The 25,730-nt window shown below is 38.2% G+C and overlaps 1 protein-coding gene across 3 annotated transcripts in view; it reads left to right on the top strand.

Moving 5' to 3' along the window:
* The first annotated feature begins 5,798 nt into the window (after positions 1-5,798).
* MDM1 (Mdm1 nuclear protein) overlaps positions 5,799-25,730 on the top strand; it is a 30,206-nt gene continuing 10,274 nt past the window's right edge. The window contains exons 1-12 of one of the 3 annotated variants that reach the window (XM_057486852.1): positions 5,799-5,954; positions 6,935-7,049; positions 10,889-11,262; positions 12,311-12,445; positions 16,024-16,188; positions 17,336-17,439; positions 17,518-17,617; positions 22,271-22,300; positions 22,628-22,803; positions 23,831-24,130; positions 24,883-24,995; positions 25,088-25,197. In XM_057486852.1, coding sequence (XP_057342835.1) covers positions 5,937-5,954; positions 6,935-7,049; positions 10,889-11,262; positions 12,311-12,445; positions 16,024-16,188; positions 17,336-17,439; positions 17,518-17,617; positions 22,271-22,300; positions 22,628-22,803; positions 23,831-24,130; positions 24,883-24,995; positions 25,088-25,197 — 1,740 coding nt within the window. In that variant the 5' untranslated portion in view covers positions 5,799-5,936. The remainder of the gene's footprint in view (positions 5,955-6,934; positions 7,050-10,888; positions 11,263-12,310; positions 12,446-16,023; positions 16,189-17,335; positions 17,440-17,517; positions 17,618-22,270; positions 22,301-22,627; positions 22,804-23,830; positions 24,131-24,882; positions 24,996-25,087; positions 25,198-25,730) is intronic. The other 2 variants (XM_057486853.1, XM_057486854.1) reach the window with 2 other exon arrangements.

Raw genomic sequence — 25,730 nt, 5'->3', positions numbered from 1 at the left:
GCCTCCAGAATCCTGTCGCTTCTGCTGTGATCAGGAAGCTGCTGATAGAGCTGCCAACTCGGAACATGCCACTGCTGTTACCGCCATGATTTATATGATCACAGTGGGTGCCTGTGTTTTGCCTTCCATCTAATTCAGTTTATGCAAATGTTTCTAATCAGCAGAATATAAGTTATACCTGAACTTCCCCTGCAAAGATGTCTAAGGTCAAAGGGTTTTTTTTTAGCTTTCCAGCTTCTGCAGTCAGTGCATGAGGAGGAGGCTGGAATTGGTGTGAGTCAGCCTCAGTATGTGAGCATGATTCTTAAAACTTATTCCATAAGTTGTATTCAATGATACTGAAATAATTTCTTTAAATTTATATGCGTAGTATTTTATAACTGGGCCTATTGCTCACTAGCCTGTCAAATATCATTAACTCATTTACTAGAAGTGGAGAGACTGAAGGATGAACAAAATGATAGATTTTACGAACTCATTGCCCCAGCAAAATCCAAGTGAATATTTCTTAGGAATCAACAATTATAAGTCACTGAAAAGAGGAAAACTGATCTATGTTCTGAAAAATTCTTGGTCCCTTATTGATATTTGATATAGCATTCTAGTAGAACAGTGATTTCAGAAGGAATAACAACAGGTATTTAGTCTTGACCTGCATTTATTGAGTTTATCACATTAACGATGTGATAAAAGAATATTTCAAAATTTACTTTGGGAAAAGGTAGAAACATGGTATAGGGTAGAAGGCAGTGTATACTGTCCTCTAACCTGACCATAAGACATGACATCTGGTTTTAGGTGGTCACAGAATTAATGCTTCTAAAGCTGTAGTTAGCAATTCTAGAACAATTTGTGTCCCTGCAGGTGATTTCATAGGGATGGAGATTTAAGACAATAATCAGTGAAGAAAAGGGAAGGCAATTTTTAGATAACAGAATCATCAACAGCGAAGGTGTTAAAATGAAAGGAATTTTGTGCCCCCAACTTTTGTTCTCTGTGGCCTGTTTTAGCAGAGGCACAACATATCATCGTGGTACGTAAGGTCTGCAGTGGTTTATGCCTTACTGAAAATTATTTTCTTTACTCAGCCATGGCCTTGTATGGCAGGAGTCCCTCAGGCTCACCAAAAGAAAAAAAAAAAAAAGAAAAGTCTGTGTTGTCAAGAGAATCTGGAGTCCCTCCAAAAGGTGCCCCAATGGTTCAAAAGCCAGACACTTCTTTGTCAAGAAAGGCATCCATGGCAAAAGTCTGGGGGTAAACTGCACTTGGCTCTTGGTAACTCTTAATCACAGATTCTTATTGACAATGTGAAGTTATCAGCAATTTTTCATTTTTCTCTTCAGTTGTGCAATAAGAAATTCATTCATATGAAGAAAAAACAGTTAATACCTACGAAAAACCATGACGAAAGCTGTTGTCAGACTGATTTTTTTCTTGGAAGAGGCTGGGCTCAAGAGTCACCAAGGAAAGCCCATGTCAGTGTGACCTGAGAGGAAGTTACAGAGCTCAAGACCATTACGTAGCCTAGAAACTAGAATGTTAGTGACCTTGCAAGGTATTTCAGAAAAAATTTTATGTATGCAAAAAGAGAGCTGATGTATCACTGTGATGATAAAATGGTGGTTTCTAAAACAGTTTTACTCTGAATTCTGAAGCAACAAGGAATAAAAGAAAGACAACAGATAGCAAGAATTTACCTTTTTTTGGAACTGATCTTGAGGGAATGTTAGTTAAATCCTCCCCAAGATTGCCTGGACTGGATGCAGCTACCTAGGGCAGAACAACAGAGCAGTGGAAAGGTCTGCTAGATTAGGTGTTTCCCAGGGTGGATTTAAAAGCATCTTCCGAAGACTAGGATGCTCACATTTAGGCCCTTCCTTGCTTCCTCCTATCATTTCCTGTGTTCTTTGTGTACTGTTCTCTCATTTGATTGTAATCGGATTTGAAGGCAGGGGCTATGTCTTACTCATCTCCGTAACTTCTTTCTTCAACCCTGACTGTCTGACAGTGTTTTGCTTATATGTAACCCATTTTTGTTTGTTAAATAAAAATATAGTTAAAGGCAAATACAAATACTAATTCAAATACTATACAAATTCTCCAATGTTCCAATTGCTATGGAGAAAATGATGGGAGATTGTTAGGTTTGTGTAGTGAACAACTTCCTATTTTTAATAGAATGAGTAGTATATTTATATCTCAAGTGCAAATAAAAGTTGCTTTAAAGGATTTTGATGTTTTGTGTCTTATCGCAATATATGTAAATCAAAGTGAATCTAGAAAGGGTCAGTGGAGTTACTTTATGTAAAGAGAATAGCCCTAACAATAAATATCAATACCTTAAAGTTTCCATGTAAGTCAGTTGCATAAAATGTTCTCCATTTTCATAGCTGCTGCTAACGGAATTAGACTGATGATGCATATAGGCAACAGTATCTGTGAATGATGCCATTATATGACATCATTGTTTCTTTCTTTTGTCTTTCTTTTATCCCAACCAATGAAATACTATACACATTCTTCTCCACGTTGCTTCTTTCTTGTTTTAGATCCTTTCATGTTAGCTCATCAAAAGATTCTGGTTTTTTTTCAAAGGGTTGTATGGGTGTGTGCAAGTTTATAAGCTATTGTATCTTGTTCCAGGCACTCGCACTCTTTGGACCCTGCTGGCTTCCTGGTAGGCCTGCTAAGAGTGGGCACGAGAGACTGGAATGCTCTCTTGCTTGCTTTCCTCTCAGCAGCACCTTAACACCGACCTTGTGCTCCCCGTGGCAGTTGGTTGCACTCTCCAGTTTTCCCCTTCTTTTTTGTTGCCCCCAGAGGCAGCCTCATTTTGTCTCCTCAGAGATACCAATACCAGCTGGGCGGCGACCCTTCTCAGAGGTCTGACAAACTCTGAGGACTCTAAGGCAAGCTTCTACATCCCAGTGACCTCAACATTTTCCCCTGTTCCTTCAGTCTCAGGGGTGTAAGCTGCTTCGTGGAATTGCCATCCTTTCTTAGTTTTTGAAAGTTCTCCAATAACTCATTAACCGATAGCTTATATTAAGTTTTCTTTGTTGAAGTGCTTCTGGTAGTTTCTGTTTTCCCAGCTGGACCCTGATGGATATAGTACTTGATACCTGGATCTGCTGGGTCAGAAGCCCAAGGAGCAGAACCTTCCACTGCCACCTGGACTTGCGGCTCAGTGTGTTTTTGCTCTGGGCCCTGGAGGAACCATAACGTATTTAACTAGTCCCCTGTAGATGGGACTTTAAAGTTTTTTCCAATTTTTGTTACTGCAAACAATGCAGTGAACAACTAAATAAATAATATTTTTCACATATGGGCAAATATATAGGTAAGGTAAAGTTATAAAAGTGGAATTGCTGGGTCAAAAGGATTGCCAAATTGCCTACAGTCTATTACAGGTAGAAGGCAGAAATCTATTTGCATGATAAATGGAGAAATCAGCAAAGGGAAGAGGGAGCCAGGTATGGCACCTCGTCCCAGTAAGAAGCCTTAGCAGTTGGAAGAGAGAAGCACAAAGTGAGATCACCTGAGGAATTATTTTCTGGCCTAGAGTTCATGGGCTTCCCTTAGGAGAGGGAGGCTAAACAAATGGAAAAAATCTCCAAGACAATTTGATTGTCACTTAATAGAGATTAACACAAAACAGGGAGAGAGGTGCTTAGCTGCACATCACCAAGAGGTGGGCAGTCTGACCTCATTCTGCACCCAGTGGAGCCTAGTACCCAGCCAATGTGGCCGCCCCCTTGCAGGACGAGTGACACCTACAGCTGTGTGGCCATTGGAACAAGTGGTAGTGTTGTGGTGGGAATACTCATACGTGGTAGCTGTAAGTTATGTGAGGCACCTCCTAGGGACATCCCCAAACACTTGGGTGGAACTTTGTAGGATACTGGGTCTTTCCTGCAGTAGCAGGAAGTGTAAGGGCTGGTAAAACACAGGCTACAAACTCCCATTTACCAAGGTTGTCCCATTTTCCATGTCTACATCTTTGTCTCTTAAACCGAGGTAGGCTTTTGTTTAAAAACAACAAAGTAAAATATTCTTCTTTGAGTCGTTATAACACAACTCCGCAAACTCAAGTTGCGACTAAGTTATTTTTACTATTGCTGTTCTTGCCATTTATTACCTGCTCAGGGAACTCTACTGCAGTTATCATTGCCCTGGGGTAGCAGACAGGCCACGTTCTACATGCTTACTTTTACTGATATCACCTTAGCCTTATGTGGCAATAAAGCTGGGTGTCTAACCAGAGCTGTACCTTTCCTACCCTGTAAGATCTGGGCTGCTTCACTGCAGAGGACTTTTGTTTTATGTTCCAGTGAGTGTTGTTTGTGCCATTCTTAATTTACACGACAGAAATGCTGTCATCACCAATTAACATTTATCAAGGGCCCCCTGGATACAGGGCCGCATAGGGACTAATTTAATATTCTCTTTGTTTCAGATAGCAGGTGGCTCCTTCAAATGAATTTTTAAATATCTCAGTGATGATGAAGAACAGAGACATCAATTAGGATTCAGGAAGACAAACCTTTGCAGAAATGCTTAAAGGAGAACATCAAGGATTGCTATTAATATTTGAAAGTTTAAAAGAGGATATACTTTCTTCCAGTCAACAAATGACAAAAGTGAAAGAAAAGCACTGTTTTCACTGTTCCTGGAAGAAGCCTGGCAGCCTTTCATTCAGACATCTGCCCTTCGATTGTCTCATTTTCCTCTTTACTTACTTCAGTTCTTCTAATTTTCAAGGCTGAGTCTGAATATTTCTTCCTGAGGCTTTTTCTAATCACTTCTGCCCTAAAGGATGACTCCCTCCTCCAACTCCTATAACCCTTGTCATTTATGCCTCTCATTTGGAAATTTAGCACATGATAAATTAGACACTGATTTATTTTTGAATAAATATACGTTGATTCTCCCCAAGTATATTAGACAACTGTCTGGATAATTTATTTCTTTCCCATCCTCAGGGACAGCAGTGTCCTGTCAATGGCAGGACCTTAAGAAATATTTATTGGTGATGGCAGCTATTAAAATCAGAATTTTATTTTTAAAAAAGGGTGAAGGAGAGACAAGGCTGATGTTTTGGAAGTTGAGACTCATGAAGTATCATTAATGTTTTCTAACCTAGGAGTTCCGCGCACATCTTTTTTTGGCGGGGGTGGGGGGTAGAGGGAGCAGTGGGGGTAGATTGTGAGAGGCAAGAACATCACTGGAAGTCAGCCGTCCATCTTGCGAGGTTCAATAAAAAAAAACTTTTTTTGGCCTGCCTGAACTATGCTTACTTTTTGGCCTATCCCTTTCGGTGCGACAGTAAGTAGTGTTACGTGGCTGTCGGTTTAAGAACCGCTATTCAGGAGAATAGACCCGAACATTTTCATTTCAGAAAGACAAAACCTTCGGTTCCGTAGTACATTTTGGAATGATGAACACACCTTCATGTTTTACGACGTCAAGAACCTGGCCTGGCGAAGGCGGCGACGCGCGAATTCCACGAGCACGGAGACCCATTGTTGCTCGCGAGCCCGAGGTACCGGGAGCCATGGAACGCTCTCCAGGACGAAGCTCCCGCGGGGCCCCGCCCACTGCGGCTCGTGGAGCCTCATTGGCCGGCCTTCCGCCCGCCATCTCTGTCAGCCGACGGTTCGGGCAAGGGAGGCGGGCGTCCCGCTTTCAGGCAAGATTGGTCAGCCTGAAGGACGGCCGTGGTCTCCAAGTCTGTATTGGTTCTTAGACTCCAAAATGGGCGGGGAAAGGCGGAGCGACGGGGCACAAGGAGGGAAGCGTGGAATGCGCCGGCGCGTAGTCGGGGACGCCGGGCCGAGGCTTTTGCTAGGGAACCGGCTGTTGTCGCCCCGCCCCCCCCCACGGGGCTTTTTGTCCCGTTAACTGTCGGAGCGGCGAGGTCTGCAGCGCCGGGCGATATGCCGGTGCGCTTCAAGGTGAGGCCGGGGTCTTCGGACCCGAAGGCAGCTCGGGGGACCCGCGGCGGGGCGGGTGTGGGGCGCGGGGGCCTCGCTGGCTTTGTGTGCCGCGCCCTTCCTCCCCGCAGAGCCTGCCAGCCACGCTCCTGGAGGATGCCTTCCCCTTTGCTAACTCCCTCAGCTCACACACACTCCTGAATTGTAGTGTGGAAGAATTGGTTGATGTTGAGAGATTTATTCTGGAGGGCGCAGAGGAGCAGAAGGAGGGCACTTCCTAGTGGGAACTAAGGTGGCTTCAGACTGGGACACCTGTGGCCCTCCCACAGCCCCGTCCCCCATCTTACCTTTAAAACTTTAAAGTGCATATGTCTTTTAAAGGTTTGAGAAATGGGATCTTGGCAAGATAAAGACAAGGTATAAGAAATACACATTTTTCATAGTTGTACATTTGTTAAGCGTTTGTTAAAAGTTCCACGTTGCTGGTAGCAGTCAGGGTCAAGCACCCTTCAACCTAACAGTTCACCAGAGGTTCCACAGACCAAGACTGTCTTACCGTCTTAAGGGCTTGTATCAGAATGGGAGGGACATTTGTCTTTCTTTGGTTGACTTCATAGAATTTAGAAAGGTACTAGGCATAGGAGATAATACTGTGTGCTCAGTGAGAACTTAGTTAGTTGGAATAATTATAGTGATGAGAATTTAGATTGTCAACGTCAGGATTTGGAATCAGACATCCAGGGCAATGGTAGCCACTCTGAACCTCAGATTCCTGGTAGCATCTGCCTCAAGTGGTTGTGAGGATTAAAGGATGTAACATGTGAACTGCTTAGCACAGGGCTGCGTAAATATTAGCTGTTATTAAGGAGGTCTTCTCAGTTTAATTCTCAATGTGAAGTCTTTGAATTCTCTTCAGAGGTTCAGAAATTATTTTTGCTGATGTCTTCTTTAAAACAACCTTCATTAATTGTATTGTACTCAAATTGTATTTTGCATTACAGGGGCTGAGTGAATACCAGAGAAACTTTTTGTGGAAAAAGTCATATTTGTCAGAGTCCTATAATCCCTCAGTGGGGCGAAGGTACCCATGGGCTGGACTTAGATCAGATCAATTAGGTAAGTTAACAAACTCATAGTTTATAACTTGAAGAAACCTTCAGATTAAGTTTGCAAAATGATTTCTTAAAACATTGTGAGGCATTGTTTAATTGGCATTGTTCAATTAGACTTACTCTTTTTTCTTTTAATAAATATTTATTGAGGGTTTACTATTGGCCAAAGACTATTCTGAGCTTCTAGGGATATAGCCAAAAATCCATAACAGTGGGGAAAACCAGTAAACAACTCAATAAGTAAACTAGGAGATTTCAGGTTGTTATAAAAATTGTAGGCTAGTGTGCTAGATAACTTGGGGGATGGGTGGATTGATGGATATTGAATATACTTTAGCTTGAATAGCCAGAAAAGGCCTTTCTGAGGAGGTGATATCTGATCCAGGTCCTGAAAGCTGAGAGTAGGTACCTGGGGAGGAATACTTCCAAGGTCTTAAGGAACAGTTGCTTGCATAGGTTAGGTAGTTTGCTCAACGTTCACAGCTAGTAAGTGGCAGAACCTTGATTTGAAATCACGTCTGTTTGTTCAAAGCCCATGAGTTCAGAGGCCACATTCTTGTCAACACACATACTTCCTTCTGTGTCCCAGGGAAGTCAGAGTGCTAGGCCAAGGTTTCCCAGGGCATGGCAGAGGGGAAAAGAGACAGACTGATTTTATTCTACCTGCTTGTTTAATTTTCCTTCACTAGAATATGAGATCTCAGAGCAGAACTCTGTCTATCTTTCCCACCCTGTTCCTGCTCAGTGTGTGACACAGGGCGTAGACAGACTCTAGAGCTTACTGAAACTAGTTTTTGAATGAATGAATAAACCTGAGTTGGAATCTACATTAGCTGTGTGAGCTTGGGTAAATTGGGCCTCTTTCAGTAAGTGGGATTTAGCAAGCCCATTGCACAGGATTACTGGGAGGGATTAAATGAGATGCTGCCTGTTAAGGGACAGGCGCACTTATACAGATGGGTGCTTGGTGTCCCTCAAGTGACTTATGTGAGAGTGCCTGATGTGTGGTATGTAAAACACAGGAGATAATACTGTGTGCTCAGTGAGAACTTAGTTAGTTGGAATAATTATAGTGATGAGAATTTAGATTGTCAACGTCAGGATTTGGAATCAGACATCCAGGGCAATGGTAGCCACTCTGAACCTCAGATTCCTGGTAGCATCTGCCTCAAGTGGTTGTGAGGATTAAAGGATGTAACATGTGAACTGCTTAGCACAGGGCTGCGTAAATATTAGCTGTTATTAAGGAGGTCTTCTCAGTTTAATTCTCAATGTGAAGTCTGAATTCTCTTCAGAGGTTCAGAAATTATTTTTGCTGATGTCTTCTTTAAAACAACCTTCATTAATTGTATTGTACTCAAATGTTAGATGTTTGAAGCCAGGAAGTGAAAAGGCTTATGGGAAATAAACATTATTTTCCCAAGCTTGAAAATTAGTACAATGAGGAGAATATTTCCAGGATTAGGAAACAGAACAAAAGGAAGAGTGGGCTGGAATGGGTGACTCTTTTAGGGTTCCTGTGTAGCATCAGGATCCTTTACCTGGAGCCTGACCTCAAAGACTGGGTGTCCGTGGTCAGGGTGATGCTTGGAATCCTCTCCAAATGACGAGAAAGTCCACAAATCTGAGGCTGTATCAGATTAAGAATCCCAAAGAAATTGTTCTTAAAAACGTAGAATAGCCCTCTGAGGGCCTAGTCTAAAATTATGACACTGGGGAATTGGTAAAATAGATAGTTGTCTCCATAACATTTTAGCTTAGATCAGCTACATTTGAGGATAAGGGTAATGAAATGAGGCTGAGGGAGCAAAGCCACTTAGGAGGATGGTGCATTAGGAAAGCAGGAATAGTCTAGGTGAGCATGTCAATGGGGACATCAGGTGTGGGGTGGGGCAGAGTGAGAACTCCAGGATGTCCCGAAAGGGAGGTGGGAGGCCAGCAAGGAACAGGAGCAGTTTTACCTCAGACTGGCTGGATGTTCTGTTAACATGGTGTATATTTTCACCACACTATATTTTTGCTGGTGCTGGGAGATGAGGGCAGACCACTCAAGAATCTTTCTTCGTTTTGCTCTTCTACCAGAAGCCCCTGTCTGTGTTAAAGCAGAGAGAAGTCTGGGGCAGTGGTCTTCAAACTTCTTTGCTGTTATATCCCCTAAAAGAATTTAGAAAGTCTTTGTATTCCTTTGCATTTTTAAGTTGATATTTAATTTTTAAAAATCATAAGTGTAACAAGTAGTTTCAAAGGACATGGTTTCTGGTGTATTGACTGTTGTGTCTGTGTGAAACATATTTTGTTAAAACTTTGGAGCTTCCAGTGTAGTTCATTCAATTTATGGTAAATGTTTATCATATAATCAGTGAAGTCAGTCCTCCCTGTCAAGTTAATGAGGCAAGGTAGAGTTCTTTTCTGTGAGAAAAAACTCAAGTTTATTTTTCAGTTCAAATAAATGTGTTAACATGCATATGTGTATTTCACATGACGGCCCTCTTACACTTGAATTTTACTTCTCAGATAGATGGGAACGGTTTGGAGCTAGGTGAAATAAGGTACTGGTCCTTTGTTATTTCTTATCTCTACCTTCTTTGCTTTGTTGTCAAATACTCTCCCCTGATGGTTTTTTGAATTGTCCCTTTATTTGTCCTCCCCATCTCTGAGATTTTTTAAATTCTGTGGAGCTGGGTGAGAAGCGTATTTGTCTTTTGTGAATTGGGAAAAGGCTGAATATGAAAAGAGCCGTGGGAGATGACTACTGCAGATGGCGGACACAGCTCCTAGGCAGACCAGTGTCAGGAACTAGCACATATGAAAGTGAGAATCTGGAAAATGATTCCCTTAAGTGGTTTATTTCTGTTTACCCCCCTGGAGTATCTTTGTGTGCCTCCAGGTATGTATGCACCCAGTTTGAAGACCATGGGTCTAGGGAAGCCTTGTAAGTGTAAGGACCCCGAGCTCGATGACCAAAATATCCATGATAGAGGCTAAAGAACTCTGAGCCTTACCTAATACCAGATTCTCTGTACACTTTCTCCTTCCTTTCCCTTCTGGTCTTAATCTTTCTTCCTAGCTCTGCGCAGTCTTTTTTCTATTTAAAGCCTGGCCCCAAACTAGGGCAGTGTCTCAGTGACTGTCATTCCACAGAGCTCCTCTTACCTGTGCAGAAGGTTAGGTTTTTTGGACATTGGCTTGTCAGACAGAAATATAGAGAAATTGCATCTCAGCTCTTGTTAAAAGGGTTCATTCTCTTTAATTCTCAGGAAATCGAGGCACATGTAGAGCCAGGATCTGGCATGACGACATCTCATCCCTTCTCATCTTGTTGTGCTTTGCATAAGAGAAGCTTTGTGAAAAGTTCCAAATTTTTACAGCATCAGGGCCTCTTGTTCTGTTAAGTAGCACAGGAAAGTAATTAGAAACGGAGGCAACAGTGTCCTGCCTGGCCTGCCAGGCCCATCCCATCCCATTGTGATAAGTTCCAAATTTTTACAGCATCAGGGCCTCTTGTTCTGTTAAGTAGCACAGGAAAGTAATTAGAAACGGAGGCAACAGTGTCCTGCCTGGCCTGCCAGGCCCATCCCATCCCATTGTGATTCTAGTGACTTGTGTTAGGATAACTCGAACACTGTGACTCCAATTTTTTATTTTTTTATGGTCTACCTTTTAATACTTCTTTAAAGCAGAATTAAAGATCTTATGTTGAAAAACTACTTATTTTGTCCTGTAACTTGAAGGATATTATGTGTGTGTATCTCAACTGAATTTTAAATTCTATTTCTCCTCTCATAGGTGTTATTAAAAGTTGTCTTTGTAACTTTATACTATTTTTTATATTAAATTTTTTAGGAATCATGAAAGAGCCGAGTTTTATTTCAAAAAGAAGAGTCCCTTATCATGACACGCAGATTTCAAAATCTCTTGAGTGGAATGGAACTATCTCAGAGAATGATGTGGTTGTATCACCAGAACCTGGAGCCCCAGAAACACCAGAAGCACAAGAGGCAGAACAAAAAGATGTTAACCAAGAAAGAGTTCTTACACTAGAAGCCTCCAGGGCTCCCAAGAGAAGCAGATCTCACCCTGTAGACTCCAAAGCCGAAGGGGCTTCAGATATTGTGGGAAATAATGAAGATGTAATAGCAAACCATACGCCAGTTAATAATAAAAATGTGGAACTGGAAAAATCTACCAAGCTTCTTCCAGAAAATGCAGATAATGAGGTAGGTATAGTCATTGTATTTCTTTTCAAAAGCATAGAAAATTTTGTAGATTTGTCATTTCAGTGATACTACATTTTGTGCTTAAAATTTTTCCATTGTTTTCTTATGTAACATCTTACAGAATAGTTGATAAGAGGCTGTTGACTTAAGTTACTATGAATCAGTTCTCTTAATAGTCACCATTTTGTACTTGTTATACTAAGATATCCCTTCCTTGGATGGACAGCCTGTCTTTGGATTTTATTCATCATCTATCAGCTTCTGAATCCTAAGGGAGAGATCAAGTTGAGACAGAGAAGGGGAGTAGGCCATTACCTCTGGCAGGAGTGGAGAGCTGACTTCTACCAAGGCCCCTTTCAATTTCTTACTGTATAAACAAACAGAATCTTGATTGGCAAAATGCAAAAGGAAGGAGAGTCCTGACTGGATCTCAAAGATCTTTCAGTTCTGTTCTCTTATGTCACCCCCGGCCTGTGGAAGGTCCCTGTGAGCACGTAAGCATAGGCTGCAGGGACCTGTGCAGTTTCACCACCTCCCACATTTTCCTCCACTCCACTACTTTTTCCCCATTTCATGTACACTGCTGATTGGAACCCCGGAGAGGTGTTTAGGAGTGTTGGAGAAGAATCCGTTGCTTGTTTTGAAATCCAGGGGCACAGTAGACTCTAAAAAGGTGATGTGTAAGTCTGGTGGGCAGGGGAAGGGGTGACCCAGAAGCAGTGTGGGGGTAAAACAAGGGGCTGTTGCTTTTTAGTAATAGATTTAATTATGAATGAGAGGTTGGAAAGAGCTGAGAGATGTTATCCTTTTCTGAGATACACAATAATTCCTTGACAGTATTGACAGGAATTTTGAATAAGTTGACAATTTAAAAGGGACATTATCAGTTGAAAATGTTTGCTGTACAACTTATGCATATAGTTAATACTGTAAAGTACACTTAAAATTTATTAAGAGGGTAGATGTTACATGTTTTTTACCACAGTAAGGAAAGTTTGAATAGAAATTTTTAATGACTTTGAGTGAGATTCTTTTTTTCCCCTGGCAGTTGGATAGAGTTCTGCGGAAGAAAGCTGGATTAACTGTTGTTCCTTCACATAATATCTTGAGAAATTCTGAATATCAAAGGCAGTTTGTTTGGAAGACCCCTAAAGAAACTACTCCAGTTTTTGCAGCCAATCAGGTAGTTTAATGGATGTAGTATGTTTTTTAAGTACTGTCATTTGATCTAGTGATGCAGATTTACATAGAACTAAGAGCTGAAAGAAATCAGATACTTAAGAAGTCCTGGAGGTAGGTTCTAGAAAAGTGCAAATGAGAGTTTTGCTAAAGCCATTCCATTATTTCTGATTTATAGCAGTGATATTATACTGTCCTAGGCTACTGATGACCATTGTTGCCAGGTCCATCACATATATTAAGTATGACACAAGGTAATGAAAACTAGGGACTGGTAAGTTTTTGCATGCTGTGAATTTTTTTAAATTAAAAACTATTAAATTGGTTTTATTTTATATTGTTGCATTTTTAAATTTAATATATTACATATTTTCTGTTTTCTAAGACAGGTATAACTGCTTTGGATATTTTAATCATTCACAATAAGTTGAAAGTAACATAAGATACCTAATTGTGTCCTTATATCAGATGAACAGTAATAACAATTGTCAGTTTAACTATATTTATAAAATTCAAAAGCTGTAATGATAACTAAGTGTGATGTTACACCCTTGGATAACGTTTGGCATTAGACCACCATTACGAGTCCATACTCTGTTGTTGTACTAGCCTAGACAGTTCTGAGGCTCTTAACTGCCCTTATGTTCCTAACCATATTCTAGGCCTAGGTAGGAAATGTTTCCATTTAGAATATCCCCTGATATGGCTCACAAGTTTTCTTGGCTAGTAGGTGCACCTACAAAATTACTTTACAACTTGAAAATTATGATGATTCAGTTTTCATACAGCATTTCACCTTTAAGCCAGAGCTGATTCAAATCAAAGCTCCACTGACAGTTTTACATAATTCAGTGAAAGCATTATATAGAAATGGTTTTTATAGGACCAAATGTACAATATAAAATAAGTTCTAGCAATACCTTCACTAGTAGTTTTATTGCTTTCATTAGTGAGGGTTTCAAGTAATTTTTGGGGGAAGCAAGTGCTCTTTGTTAGTTCAAAGCACATTAATTCCAGGATCTGTGGATTGAAGAGTTATGTGTCTGAAACTTTCAATGCTTATTGATGGGGGAACTGCAGAAGGAGCCATTCCATTCTATTTTATCAGACACCTGTTTTTTGAAAGGATATCTTATATTAATATGCAAAGGAGTCAGAACGGTTTTTGGCAGAGAATTCCTTGTGGTTGGACTGTACTGAGAAAGATACACTGTTTGGGTTTGGTATGTATGAAGATGTACTCTTCAGTTATAAAGCACTAGTACACCTTATTTGAGCTCCATATCTTTTCCGTTTTCTTTCCTTGTAATCAGCGGTAATATGCCATAAAATGGACACCATATTATGAAGTACTAAGGATAAAAGGAAACATTTAAAAATAAAAGCATAATAATTATGTGATTCTTTGCTTTAAGCTAAAAATAAGAAAAGAAAACACTGGACAAATTAACATGTCAGATACTCAAAATGTTAAGGATTTCCTTTTGTTAGAGAAAGAAAAATAATTCATATCAAGGAGGAAGAAAACCTGCAGAGCTGACAAGAGAATTGCCTTAGAAAGCTAATGTCTGTTCATATTATTAAAATATGCCTATGTACTTATCGTGTTACTAAACTGATGGGAGGGAAGGGTAGGAAACTTTGGGGAGCAAAGATATATAGCTTAAGTTTTTGGCTTAAGCATTATTTTGTTATAATGAAAATTATTCAAAGCATAGTTATGAGTATAGAAAGCTGACCTTTTGTTTTTTTTCCAGCTTTATTTAAGTATATTTGACAAGTGAAAATGATGTATTTATGCTGTACAACATGATATTGATATACACACACATTGTGAAATGATGAACACAATCAAGCTAATTAACACATATATCACCTCACTTAGTTACCTTTTATTTTTGTGGTGAGAACACTTAAGATGTCCCCTCTTAGCAAATTTCAAGTAAATAATACAGTATTATTAACTGTAGTCACCATGCTGTTCTTGAACTCTCCATAGCTTACTTATCTTGCATTACTGAAACTTTGTACTCTTTGACCAACATCTCCCCATTTCTCTCACCCCTTATTCCCTGGTAACCACCATTCTAAGTCTGTGCTTCTGTGAATTCAACTTTTTCGGATCGCACTGTCTTTCTGTGCCTGGTTTATTTCACTCACCACATGTTTTCTGGATTCATCAGTGTTGTTGTAAATGACAGGACTTCCTTCCTTTTTAAGGTTGAATAATATTCCATTACACACACACACACACACACACACACACACACACACACATTTTCTTTATTCATTCATCCATTGATAGACATGTAGGCTGATTTCATATCTTGGCTATTGTGAATAGTGCAGAATCTTTGAGATCCTGATTTCATTTCCTTTGGATATACCAAGAAGTAGGATTGCTAAATCCTATGGTAGTTCTATTTTTAATTTTTCAAGACACTTCTGTACTGTTTTCCAGTTTAAATTCCTACCAGCAATATACAGAGGTTCCCTTCACATCCTTGCCAGCAATATACAGGGGTTTTTGTTATCTTTGTATTTTTGATAATAGCTACTCTAACAGGTGTGAGGTGGTATCTCATTGTGGTTTTGATTTACATTTCTCAGATGATAGTGATGTTGAGCATCTGTTGGCCATTTGTATGTCTTCTTTGGAAAATACCTATTCAGTTCCTCTGCCCATTTTTTAGAATAAATTGTTTGCTCTTCTTTTGAGTTCTTTATTTTGGATTTAACCTCTTATTAGATATGTTATCTGCAAATGTTTCCTCCCATTCTGTATGTTGCCTTTTCATTTTGTTGATGGTTTTCTTTGCTGTGAGAAGCCTTTTAGTTTGATGTATTCCCACTTGTTTATTTTTGCTGTTGTTGCCTTTGCTTTTGGGGTTAAATTAAAAAAATCATTGCCAAGACCAACATCAAGGAGCTTACTGCCTATATTTTCTTCCAGGAATTTAATAGTTTCAGGTCTTACATTCAAGTCTTTAATCCATTCTGAGTTGATTTTTGTGTGTGATGTAAGGCAGTGGTTGTTTCTCTTGCATGTGGCTGTCCAGTTTTCCCAACGTGCTTTATTAAAAAGACTGTGCTTTCTCTGTATTCTCAGCACCTTTGTCATAAATTAACTGAGCATATATGCATGGGTTTATTTCTGGGCACTGTATTCTGTCCCATTAAACTGTGTGTCTGTTTTTATGCCCCTTTGCTCATTTTTAAAATTAGGTTGTTTTCTTGATATTGAGTTGTTTGAGCTAGCTTTATAATTTCAATATTAACCCCTTAACAGATGTATGGTTAGCATTTTTTCCCATTCCATAAGTTGTCTCTTACGTACTTTTGATTATTTTCTTTGCTGTATGGAAACTTTTAGTTTGATGCAATCCCATTTGTCTATTTTTGCTTTTGTTGTCCTTTGGATGTTTATTAGACATAAATAAAATTACAAACAGCCATATATGATTTTGGTCTTTTGTATCCTGTAATTCAACTTTAAACGTGAAAAATTTTAAGCAACTGATGAACTGAGTTCTGTATCTTTAACCAACAAAGAAGCTAAATTAAGTTAATTTTTGTTTTAAGGTCTTCCACAATAAAAGCAAATTTGTTCCACAATTCAAAGGTAACTCAATCATCCATGAAACTGAATACAAAAGAAATTTCAAGGGTTTATCTCCAGTGAAAGAACCAAAATTAAGAAATGATTTGAAAGAGAATGGAAATTTTGAAACATCTCCTGAAAAGAAGGTATTTGTCAACTCTTAACTTCAAACAAAATAAAATTCTCATGATTTTAGACTCTACACATTTTCTTTCATTTACCACCACCTGAGATTTGTTTTTAGCTAGTTTATTAGTTCACTTGTTTGTTCATAAAATGTCAGATGTTCATTGAGCATTTAGTAAGAGCCAGGCACTGGGTGGGTACTGAGAATATAATGATAACCTCACTAAGCCCTAAGGAGCTCGTGAGCTAGTGGGGAGACAGGTGTGAATAACTCAATGTAATACTGTGCTGGATGCTTAGCAGTACAGTATGGTAAGTCTACTATGTCTCATATCATGATTGGCCTTACAGTAATGTGAGCTTCAGGGGTAGTAGTAGTGATAGAAACACATACTCTAAATTAAAGAAACAATGGAAATCAAACACAAAAACACATACACACATGTATTTTAAACCAAAGTTTAAGCATGCCAAATTGTGGCCAGTATCGCATGATTTACCCCAGGGTATGCCTAACCTGCTTCTCTGTGAAATTATGGCTGTTTCACACAGTAGCTATTAAGTTGCAGCATTGGGTTAAAATGATAAATTGTAGGTAACGGGTATAAGTCCATTTTTTTTGATCCTCAGGAATATCATACCTGATACTTTATGGACTTTAAAAATAGAAATTATATTACTAAAAATAAAATGATTTATATATTTATTTATTAGGCCTGTGTTCTGAGGGAGAAAAGAAAGAGTTGTTATTCAGTACAACAATGTGTTTACTGACTTATTGGGATATTGTACTTAATTACATAACACAATTAAATGTAAATTTAGAATATCAAGGGCAAATGTAAGACCACTCTTCAGTAGGTACTAGCCTCAAGTTTATTTCTTTAGATTTTTGTTAATTTAAAAATATATTTTCCTAGCCAAGGACCTAAGATTTTTATTGTTAGAAAATGCAACTGTATCCTGAGCTATACTTGAAAAAACTAACCAGATGTACTAGTTTCAAAACTTGCCTATTGATTTCTTGTGATTTCTATGGTGTCTTTAGTCATCAAGACTTACTTCCAAAGACAGAATTGTAATACACTATCTAAGTATACTTGTAACATCTATGTTTTTACTTAAATGAGTAACATTTTAAGCATAAAATGTTTATTTTTATTTTAGTGTAATAAAACAGATGACCCTTTGAAACTAGAAGCAGAGATGGAAGCAAAAGACTCAAACCAGCATAAAAAGAAACTTACTCCTTGGAGACATCAAAGGCTTGGGTATGTATATTATAAGAAAAACATGGTGTTTAGATGATCAACATGGTGAAATATTTACTCTCATTTCATTTCTGTTAGGAAAGTGAATTCTGAATACAGAGCAAAATTTCTGAGCCCAGCCCAGTATTTATATAAAGCTGGGGCTTGGACACGTGTGAAGGAAAATGTACCCAATCAGGTGAGTGTACATAAGCTCAGTAGCCCATTGAGCCTCTATCATAGTTTGATTTCACAATGAGTTTCATTTAGTAATAGAGATTACAGTTTAAAGATGTGTGATACAATAGCACTAAAAGTTCCAGAAACTTGAAGTTGTATGTATTAGGATATAATCTATCAGTGTGCTTTTTATATCAACTAATTCCTTAAAGATTAATATTATTACTATTAAAGTATTTAAAGTTATAAATGTTTTCATTATGTTAATAAGACTCAGTTTATAGAGTTATAGCATTATAGATTTTTTTAATGACATCCACATCTCTACTCTCCCAATTGAAGATTAATTTTCACAATCAGTTTATCTGCCAGTGGCACGCACTGTCAAGTGTGTACTAGTATAGTCCATAGGTATAAGGAAGGAGTGGCCTGTACTGATAGAGGTTTCAGTTACAGTGTTGGGGTACCCTGACATATGGGAGAAATTCTGAGGATCCTAAAGAAAGATTTGAGGGAAAGGGTGATCTAGAATTGGGAAGTGCTAGTTTAGTCCTGGCTTCTTATAGTTAAAGGATAAACAGTGGAGCTTGTTTGCTTATTGTATAATTAACATCTTTGAAACCGTATCTTGGTGGTTTTGTGTGTGAATAAGATAAGTTAAAACATTTTAGTTTAGATTATTCATTAATAAACACTCCTTCCCCCATCTTTGTAAACAGAGTGATAATCTGGATGGGGAAGGAATCTTTTATTTGCCCCATGCTTTAAAGCATGGCTAACAATTACATCTAATCAGCCTCTGGGGGGAGGCGTTGGCACTCTAAGCTACTGGCTCTTTGCCCTGGCAGCTCCCAGACCTATGTCCTGGCAAGACTCCTGTGTTCCACATGCTGTTTGAGGAAGTTACGAGGTGCTCTCTCCTTCCCTACTTGAGCATGGCTCAGAGGCAGTACAGGCAAAGTTTAAAGGCAAAGCTCAAAGCTGTTCCAGATATTACTGGGGGAAAAATACATCCATCCACCTTAGTGAAATCAAATAAAAAATATAGCATTGAGTGCAGCCATGTGGGAAGAGAGGAATTGAGCCAGTTGAACTCCTGAGCTGTGTATGACCATGCTAGACATTGACAAAGAACTCTGAGGAGTCAATGGGGATTGAGGGAAAGCTAGGGTCCAAGGCAGGGAACTGTATAGTCAGTTAATAGGTGTTAGCCTGTTGTGTTTAGGTGCTTCACTAGGCTGGGTTTTGGAAAGATTATCCCTTTTGTCTCTGAGACTGCCTAAAACTAATGTGAGTTAGTATTGAGGCTTTAGGTCTAAACATTTAGTGGATTGTTATGTCTGAAGTCATGATATAGTGACAGTCCTTTTCCTGCTGTGATGAAAGAACAGTTTTGTTGTTAATTTAAGATCTGTCTTTTCAAGGTTACCTATTATGATATCTTGGTAAGGTGACATTTTCTAGGGTTTTGTTTTACTAATTGCTGTTGGTGGTTGTAAATATTTATATCAGTGGTATAGTTTGCTTTAACCTCTATGGGAAAAATAACTGAAAAAGTAAATAGGAGTTAGAAAAGAATAAGAAATTTTTGCTAAGAAGATAGTGATCATTGATGGTGATAACAGTTTTAATTGACCAGGTCACAGATATTTAATATGGGCCATGTTTGACATAAATTTTGGGTTTTTATTTTATTAGAAGACATTTACCATATATGGCAGCTTATGAGGTATCTAAATATGTTACTCCCTTATTTTCCCACTGTTAACATTTCATCATGAAGAAATATTACTCAAACTCTTCAAATGCACTTTGAATCATTACTGTTTTCTAGTCATATATAATCTTCATTTCCTTCTATGTTTGAAATTTTATACTTTTTGAATATATTTATAGTCTAGTCATAAGACGCAAGAACTATTGACATAACATTATGGTTATTGGTTTTATTTGTCCAGTGGTTGTATATTTGTTGTCTCCAACATTCAACCACTGGCACTATTGCTTTTTTTAAATGCTCACTTAAAGATAATAATAACCAGCAATTGTAATTGTTAGGTCCCATCCTCAAAATAACTACTGAATCTGTTAAATTAAATTTTTGATTGTTAGGTCATCTTTTGCTCATACAAACTACATTAGTTGAGATAATTTCTTTAATGTGTCTTCTACATATATGACTTTATTTCAAGATAAAGTCCCAAATTTTAGAGACATTCTTTATGTAGCTTGATAGACATTGAAAGAATTGCTGGAGTATCAGCTGACTCCTTATGTTGCAGGGATGATTTTTGGGAAAAATGAGTTTGTATTTTAACCCCCTAGTTTTCTGAGTTTGGATTTTGTGTGTATAAATTTTAAATGACTTAGTTGAATTTTTAGTTTGAGGAAAGAAATTCAGAAATGAAAACATTCTACTTACAACGTTTATATCATATAATCTGATGGCATTACTTTACCTGGAAAAAGGGGTGTGTACATGTTGTTTCAGTTGAATTTGGAATGGTTTATTCATATCCCTTTTAGTCGCCCAGTTGTTGGCTGTAGGGACTGCTGTTAATACTGATTTCACACCATCAATTTTCTCTCTCTTTTTAGTAGAACACCTTACTTTGGGAAATATCAACCTACTCTTTTTTCATCTTAGCTTAAGATTAGAAGTTTAAAATCATGTATTTTTAAACACAATGTTAGCACTAAGATCATTCAAGATTGTTCATAAAGTAAATTTAAAACATTGGGTTTTGAATGTCAGTAACAAATAGAACTGAATAAACTAAGGCTTTATAGAATTTTTCTAAGTTCTCCTCTACCTCCTTTTAAAAATATTAATGTCATATGAAAGTGTGTACTGTGCCGGAGGAGGGATAGTCACCCACTGTCTTGTTCATTGAGCCATAAGGTTCTCCTGCATGGGTGGAATGCAGTCTTCTCTGCTGCTCCTCCTTCCTACTCCACCCAACACATGGTGCAGGACTGATAGACTCCCCTCTGGGACCATGCTTTCCAATTTTTTCTCATTCACTTGTTATAGCATGGGCCAAACCAATATTATGATGATAATTTATCACAGAGGGGAGGCCAACCTGCTCTATCAGTCTGTGAGCATGTGGAGTGCTGCAGGGATCTTATTGCTCATCTTTGGCTCTCATCTGTCTAGCTCAGGCCTAGCACTTAGTTCACACTCAGGGTAGGTTGTGGAGTCAGTATTTAATTTAAACATTCTCCCTCACCTTAAGGAGTTCCTAGGTTAACGGAGGAGAACGACAAGGGCAATTAATTGCAGTAGAATGAAGTATGTAGAAGTATGTACTAATGGGGATGTGCACAGAGGACTTGGAGAACAGAGGAGGAAGTGACACTAAGGCTTGAGATTTTATCATGGAGGTGATGGAGTAGCCATGAAACATTTGAAACATGAGAGGACTTACTAGAAATAAAATGTGGATTATATCAAGGCGCTTTATAACAAGACCTCTGTGCATTCAGAATACTCTGCTCAGTAGTGCAGCAGACTCAACCCGTGTGTCTCAGTTTTTCCCGTTAAGTGGGAAAACCACTACTCATAATTTTCTTTCAAGTATAGGAATTAACGGAAATGATAAATGAACATGGCTACCTTGTTTGACAGTGAAGAAAACAATATTGGGAATTGTCCTTTAGGAATGTTTCAGATTTGGTTAAAGCAGTAGGACTCTGCTGGAGTTATATGGTTTCTCAGGCCACCACGGCAGGTGGTGTCCTTTGCTTGGGCCAATTCCTTACAGTTGTAACATTTTCATCCCTTTGCATTCAGTAACATCCTCTTAAGGAGCTGAGGATATGTTTATCCAGCTGCTTTTGCGATGCTGACTTTCATTATTTGCTTATTTGCCTTTAAGTGAAAGAAAAGCAGTTTTAGCAGAAGTATCTGAATGTCCTTTTAATGTTAATATTCTGTCTTTTTGATAGGAAAAATTATGGAGGTTTTCAAGCATAGTAAAGATAGTTTTAAACTGCATTTTAAATTACAACTTAATTTTTTTAACATTGTGGAATTGTAGTTAGGGAAGCCAGCAGGTGGCAGTATGAAGTATAAAATGAAACGTTTTCAAAGAATATGAAAGGCTCCTTTTCATATGAAAATATGTTATTTGCATTATTAGGAAATTCAAATCTTATAGTTCATCAGAACATTTTTTTATATTCTCATTTTGTTGAATATATTGTAATTGTTATTTTGTGGGATAATCTTTTAAATTATATACACAGTTTTAAAAAGTTGGGGCTTTGCTGATGCCAAGGGAATGTTGAGGAATTTGGAGGGGGAAGCCTCTAAACTCTCTCAGTGAGGGTTTCTGTAGTAGCAGCAGTTGTATATAAAGCACAGAAGTAAAGGTTGGGTGGGCTAGGGCTACATGTCACATGTCTTCCAGAGATGTGGAAATAGGAATAGTAATTAGGTTACCTGTCATTGATAGCATCCCAGCCATGTAGGAATATAACTGGTTTTCAGGATAATCTTGGCTACTGAATTACATCTTACCAAAAATACTAAAAAAAATTGAAATATTGACTGTCAAGTTTGGTGTATATTTAGAAGGAAGAATAATAAGGTATTTCATTGATTCCCATTAGTATTCAACTATGGCATTAACCTGTCATTAAGTATGTTTCTGTATTCCTCCCCTAGGGTTCTCTAAATGCCATGTGGTATGCGGAGGTTGGTTGCTTTTGAGTTTTTAAAAACTGTAATATGCATAGAGTACTTGTGATATTTCAGTTGAAATAAGAAGTAGGTGTATTTTTCTTAGCTGCTACACATTTCTCCCTGCCTGCTGGCCTGAAATAAAATAACTGCATTGTGCTTTAGCTTGACTGTTTTAATTTCTGCTTTAAAATGCACAATAGTCTGATGAAAGTATGTGGCTATTTTTACCTCCTCTCTCCTTGGTCTTTGGCTGTCTTTGTGCAATGTCTTTGATATGCTCCTTGGTGATATTTCAAAGGAGGATTTTCAGTAATATTTGGTGTCTGAACTCTCCTGTAGGTTAAAGAACTCCGAGAGAAGGCTGAGTTTTATAGGAAACGAGTTCAGGGAACACATTTTTCTCGGGACCACCTGAATCAGATTCTGTCTGATAATAACTGCTGTTGGGATGTCTCCTCGACCACAAGCTCAGAAGGAACCATTAGTAGCAACATTAGAGCTCTAGATCTTGCTGGGTGAGATGCTGTTTGTGGGTGGTGAGAAAGTATGTTGTAGCTTATGCAGAACATGGAATTAAAGGAAAATGTCATGACTACTCAAAATTATCTTCTAGTCAAATGGAGATACATCAGCCATTTATTACGCTTTATTTCTATTTAATCTGTGAAAAGTAAGGCTGTGCATACTTATTTTATATTGTGTATAACTAATACATAATATAAATCTGGAAGATGGGATTTTATAATATTCCCTGTTAGCACGTAAAGTAGAATAGACATGACTAGAGAACATGTAAAAAAGGAAGAAAGACAACAACAATAAGAACTTAAGAAATAAGCTGTTAGTACATACCCATTATCATTCTTTAATGGATTTTGTGGTTAATGTGGAAATTAGGCCCTGATTCTATGGGAGAATTCTCTGCTGTTTTGGGTTTTAAAGTGATCATGATTTAAGTTTTTAAAAGAGAAGTAACACATTAATTTGTAGCAAATAATTTTTAGTTGTTATAGTATTTAGTATAGTCATACTATATATCAAATGAACTATAAATACTAATTATGTGACATCTGATTTAAAAAATTCATCACAAAACCTGTTCTTTAACAATATCTTGAAAAGATTAACTTACCTAAAGTGTAAAATTTGAATCAGCTTATTTAATCCACAAGTATACTTGATTTTGTATGTAAATCCTAATGGAGTAACTGAATAGTTCAGACCATGTGGGTTCCTAGTTTATGTGTAAAATTGCTGGTTTAAGAGATACGATGAGTTTTGTTAACAGTGGTGCAGGTGTGTATGTGTGAAGATAGGAGTGACAGGAGATAAATATATTTTATTTTGGAATATTTTGATGGAAACTCCCAATTGTAACTTTATTATACTGTCAAATGAACTCCTAGCAAGATTTCTTTCTTCAGTATCTGGGGAGGTAATATCTGTGGGAAACATAGTTGTTAACTACAGAATGATGGACTTATTCTAGTATAACTAGAAATCTTCAAACTACTCAACTTTAAAACTTATCTTGGTATGCAGAGATCCTACAAGCCATAAAACTTTGCACAAATGTCCTCCTACGAAACAAGAGGACCAAAGGCCTATCTTGGAAGAGCAGCCCCGGAAGAGTACCACGGAGAAACTGGACGTGTCAGATGCACCTCCCATACCTGTTAGAAGGCGTCTGGCTTGGGACGTGGAGAACACCAACGAAGACGTGGAGAAACAGCCAGGAGATGAGGAGGAGGAGGGAAGGGAGAGGAACAAGCAGGTTTATACAGAAGAGCTAGAGAAGCTAGAAGTACAGGAGAAGTCTAAGGCAGACAAGATTAAAGAAGGGTGAGAGTTTTAAATTAATCAGTGCATAGGGGCAGTATTGTACGTTGTGAATGTGTATTTTGTTTTGTCACTAAGAATAGTGGTTTACACTATTGGTTTATGACTAATAAAGAGCAGATTTTACTTTAATGTCATAAAGTAGGCATTTCTTTATGGTTTATATTTGAGTCACCAGTGTTTGGTAATTGAACACTTAAGTACTGAGCTACTTAGGGAGCAAGCAGTTAGAGTTATTTTCATTTGTGTCCTGCGAATTATGATTTGCTTAGTTTGTAAATGTGTCTGGAAGAATGACTTTCTTCATGGTTTGAGGAAAATAACTGGTATTTTTTAGTATCAGATGGTTATACCAAAAATGGAAGAAAAGATAATGTTTTGTGTTCAAATAAGTGATCTCTGCAACTACCTAATTCCTGTTGATTTATATGCAACATGCTTTGGGAAGTGGGTCTCTGCCATTGGTAGTTGTGCTTTCTGTCCACACTTTACATTCATTCCTGAGTTTTGTAGCTAATGTGAAACTTAGGTGCTGATTTAGTGGAAGAAAGCTCTGCTAAGCTGTGGCTGACTTGCAGTGATCTTCCCTCCTTTCCAGCATTTGGTCACTTCTAACTGCATGTGTATTTATTATTTTTTTCCAAAACACAATGGCCTTATAAGTTCTATATTTAATTATTGCACAGTGGTGGCAAAGTGTTTTCAATCATATTTTTTGGAGGAAATGCCTCATAAAAGATTGGTCTAATTTACAGGTCGGATTCTTCTTCTGTATCTTCAGGAAAAGGAGGCAGGCTTCCTACTCCGAAGCTGAGAGAACTGGGTGGAATCCAACGGACTCATCATGATCTCACCACTCCAGCTGTTGGTAATAAGCAAACACTGGACAGCCTTAACGTCACCTGCTTATCTACATGATTATTTATTTTAACTGAAACTTCTCACCTCTACGTTCTCCAGGTGGTGCTGTGTTAGTGTCTCCATCTAAAGTGAAGCCGTCAGTCCCAGAACAGAGGAAAAGAGCATCCTGTCAGGATGGCTTAGGAACTGTGAAGAGTGATCTTAGGAAGGTAAATATTTATATTTGGGGGAAAAAATCATCTCTTCAGGAGGTGATTATTTTAACCACATGAATGAATGGATGATAGGTTCAGATTTTAGAAAATTCTGTGTGTCGTATGTGGAGAGGGTGCTATGACCCTACTTTTAGTAAGGCAAAGATATTGAATTGTTTTTTCTGGTAGTGGCATTGTATTTCTGCTGATATATTTTCAAATCTTGTCAGTGACTCGACAGGAAGAGAGAAGAAAAATATTGTTCATCAAGCACCTCTATGTGGCAATTGTATTCCAACTATGTTCCAGGTACTGTCTTAGCACTAGAGATATAGCAGTGAAAGAAACAGACAAAGATTTGGGCCCTCATTGAACTTACATCCTAGTGGAGGAAAGAAGCAATAAATAGGATAACAAGGTAAAACAGATAGTGATAAGTACTCAGGAGAAAAATAAAGCAGGAAAGTGAATAGGAAGTAACTAAGGAAGTTCTCACTGAGAGAGTGGCATTTGAGCAGAACCTGAAGTTCATGAGGGACTGACCCATA

The sequence above is a fragment of the Manis pentadactyla genome, chromosome 10 (genome assembly GCF_030020395.1).
Source record: "Manis pentadactyla isolate mManPen7 chromosome 10, mManPen7.hap1, whole genome shotgun sequence".
In the NCBI taxonomy this organism is placed as follows: Eukaryota; Metazoa; Chordata; class Mammalia; order Pholidota; family Manidae; genus Manis; species Manis pentadactyla.
Note: the sequence above shows the minus strand (reverse complement) of the source record. Positions and strands in the feature narration are given on the sequence as shown.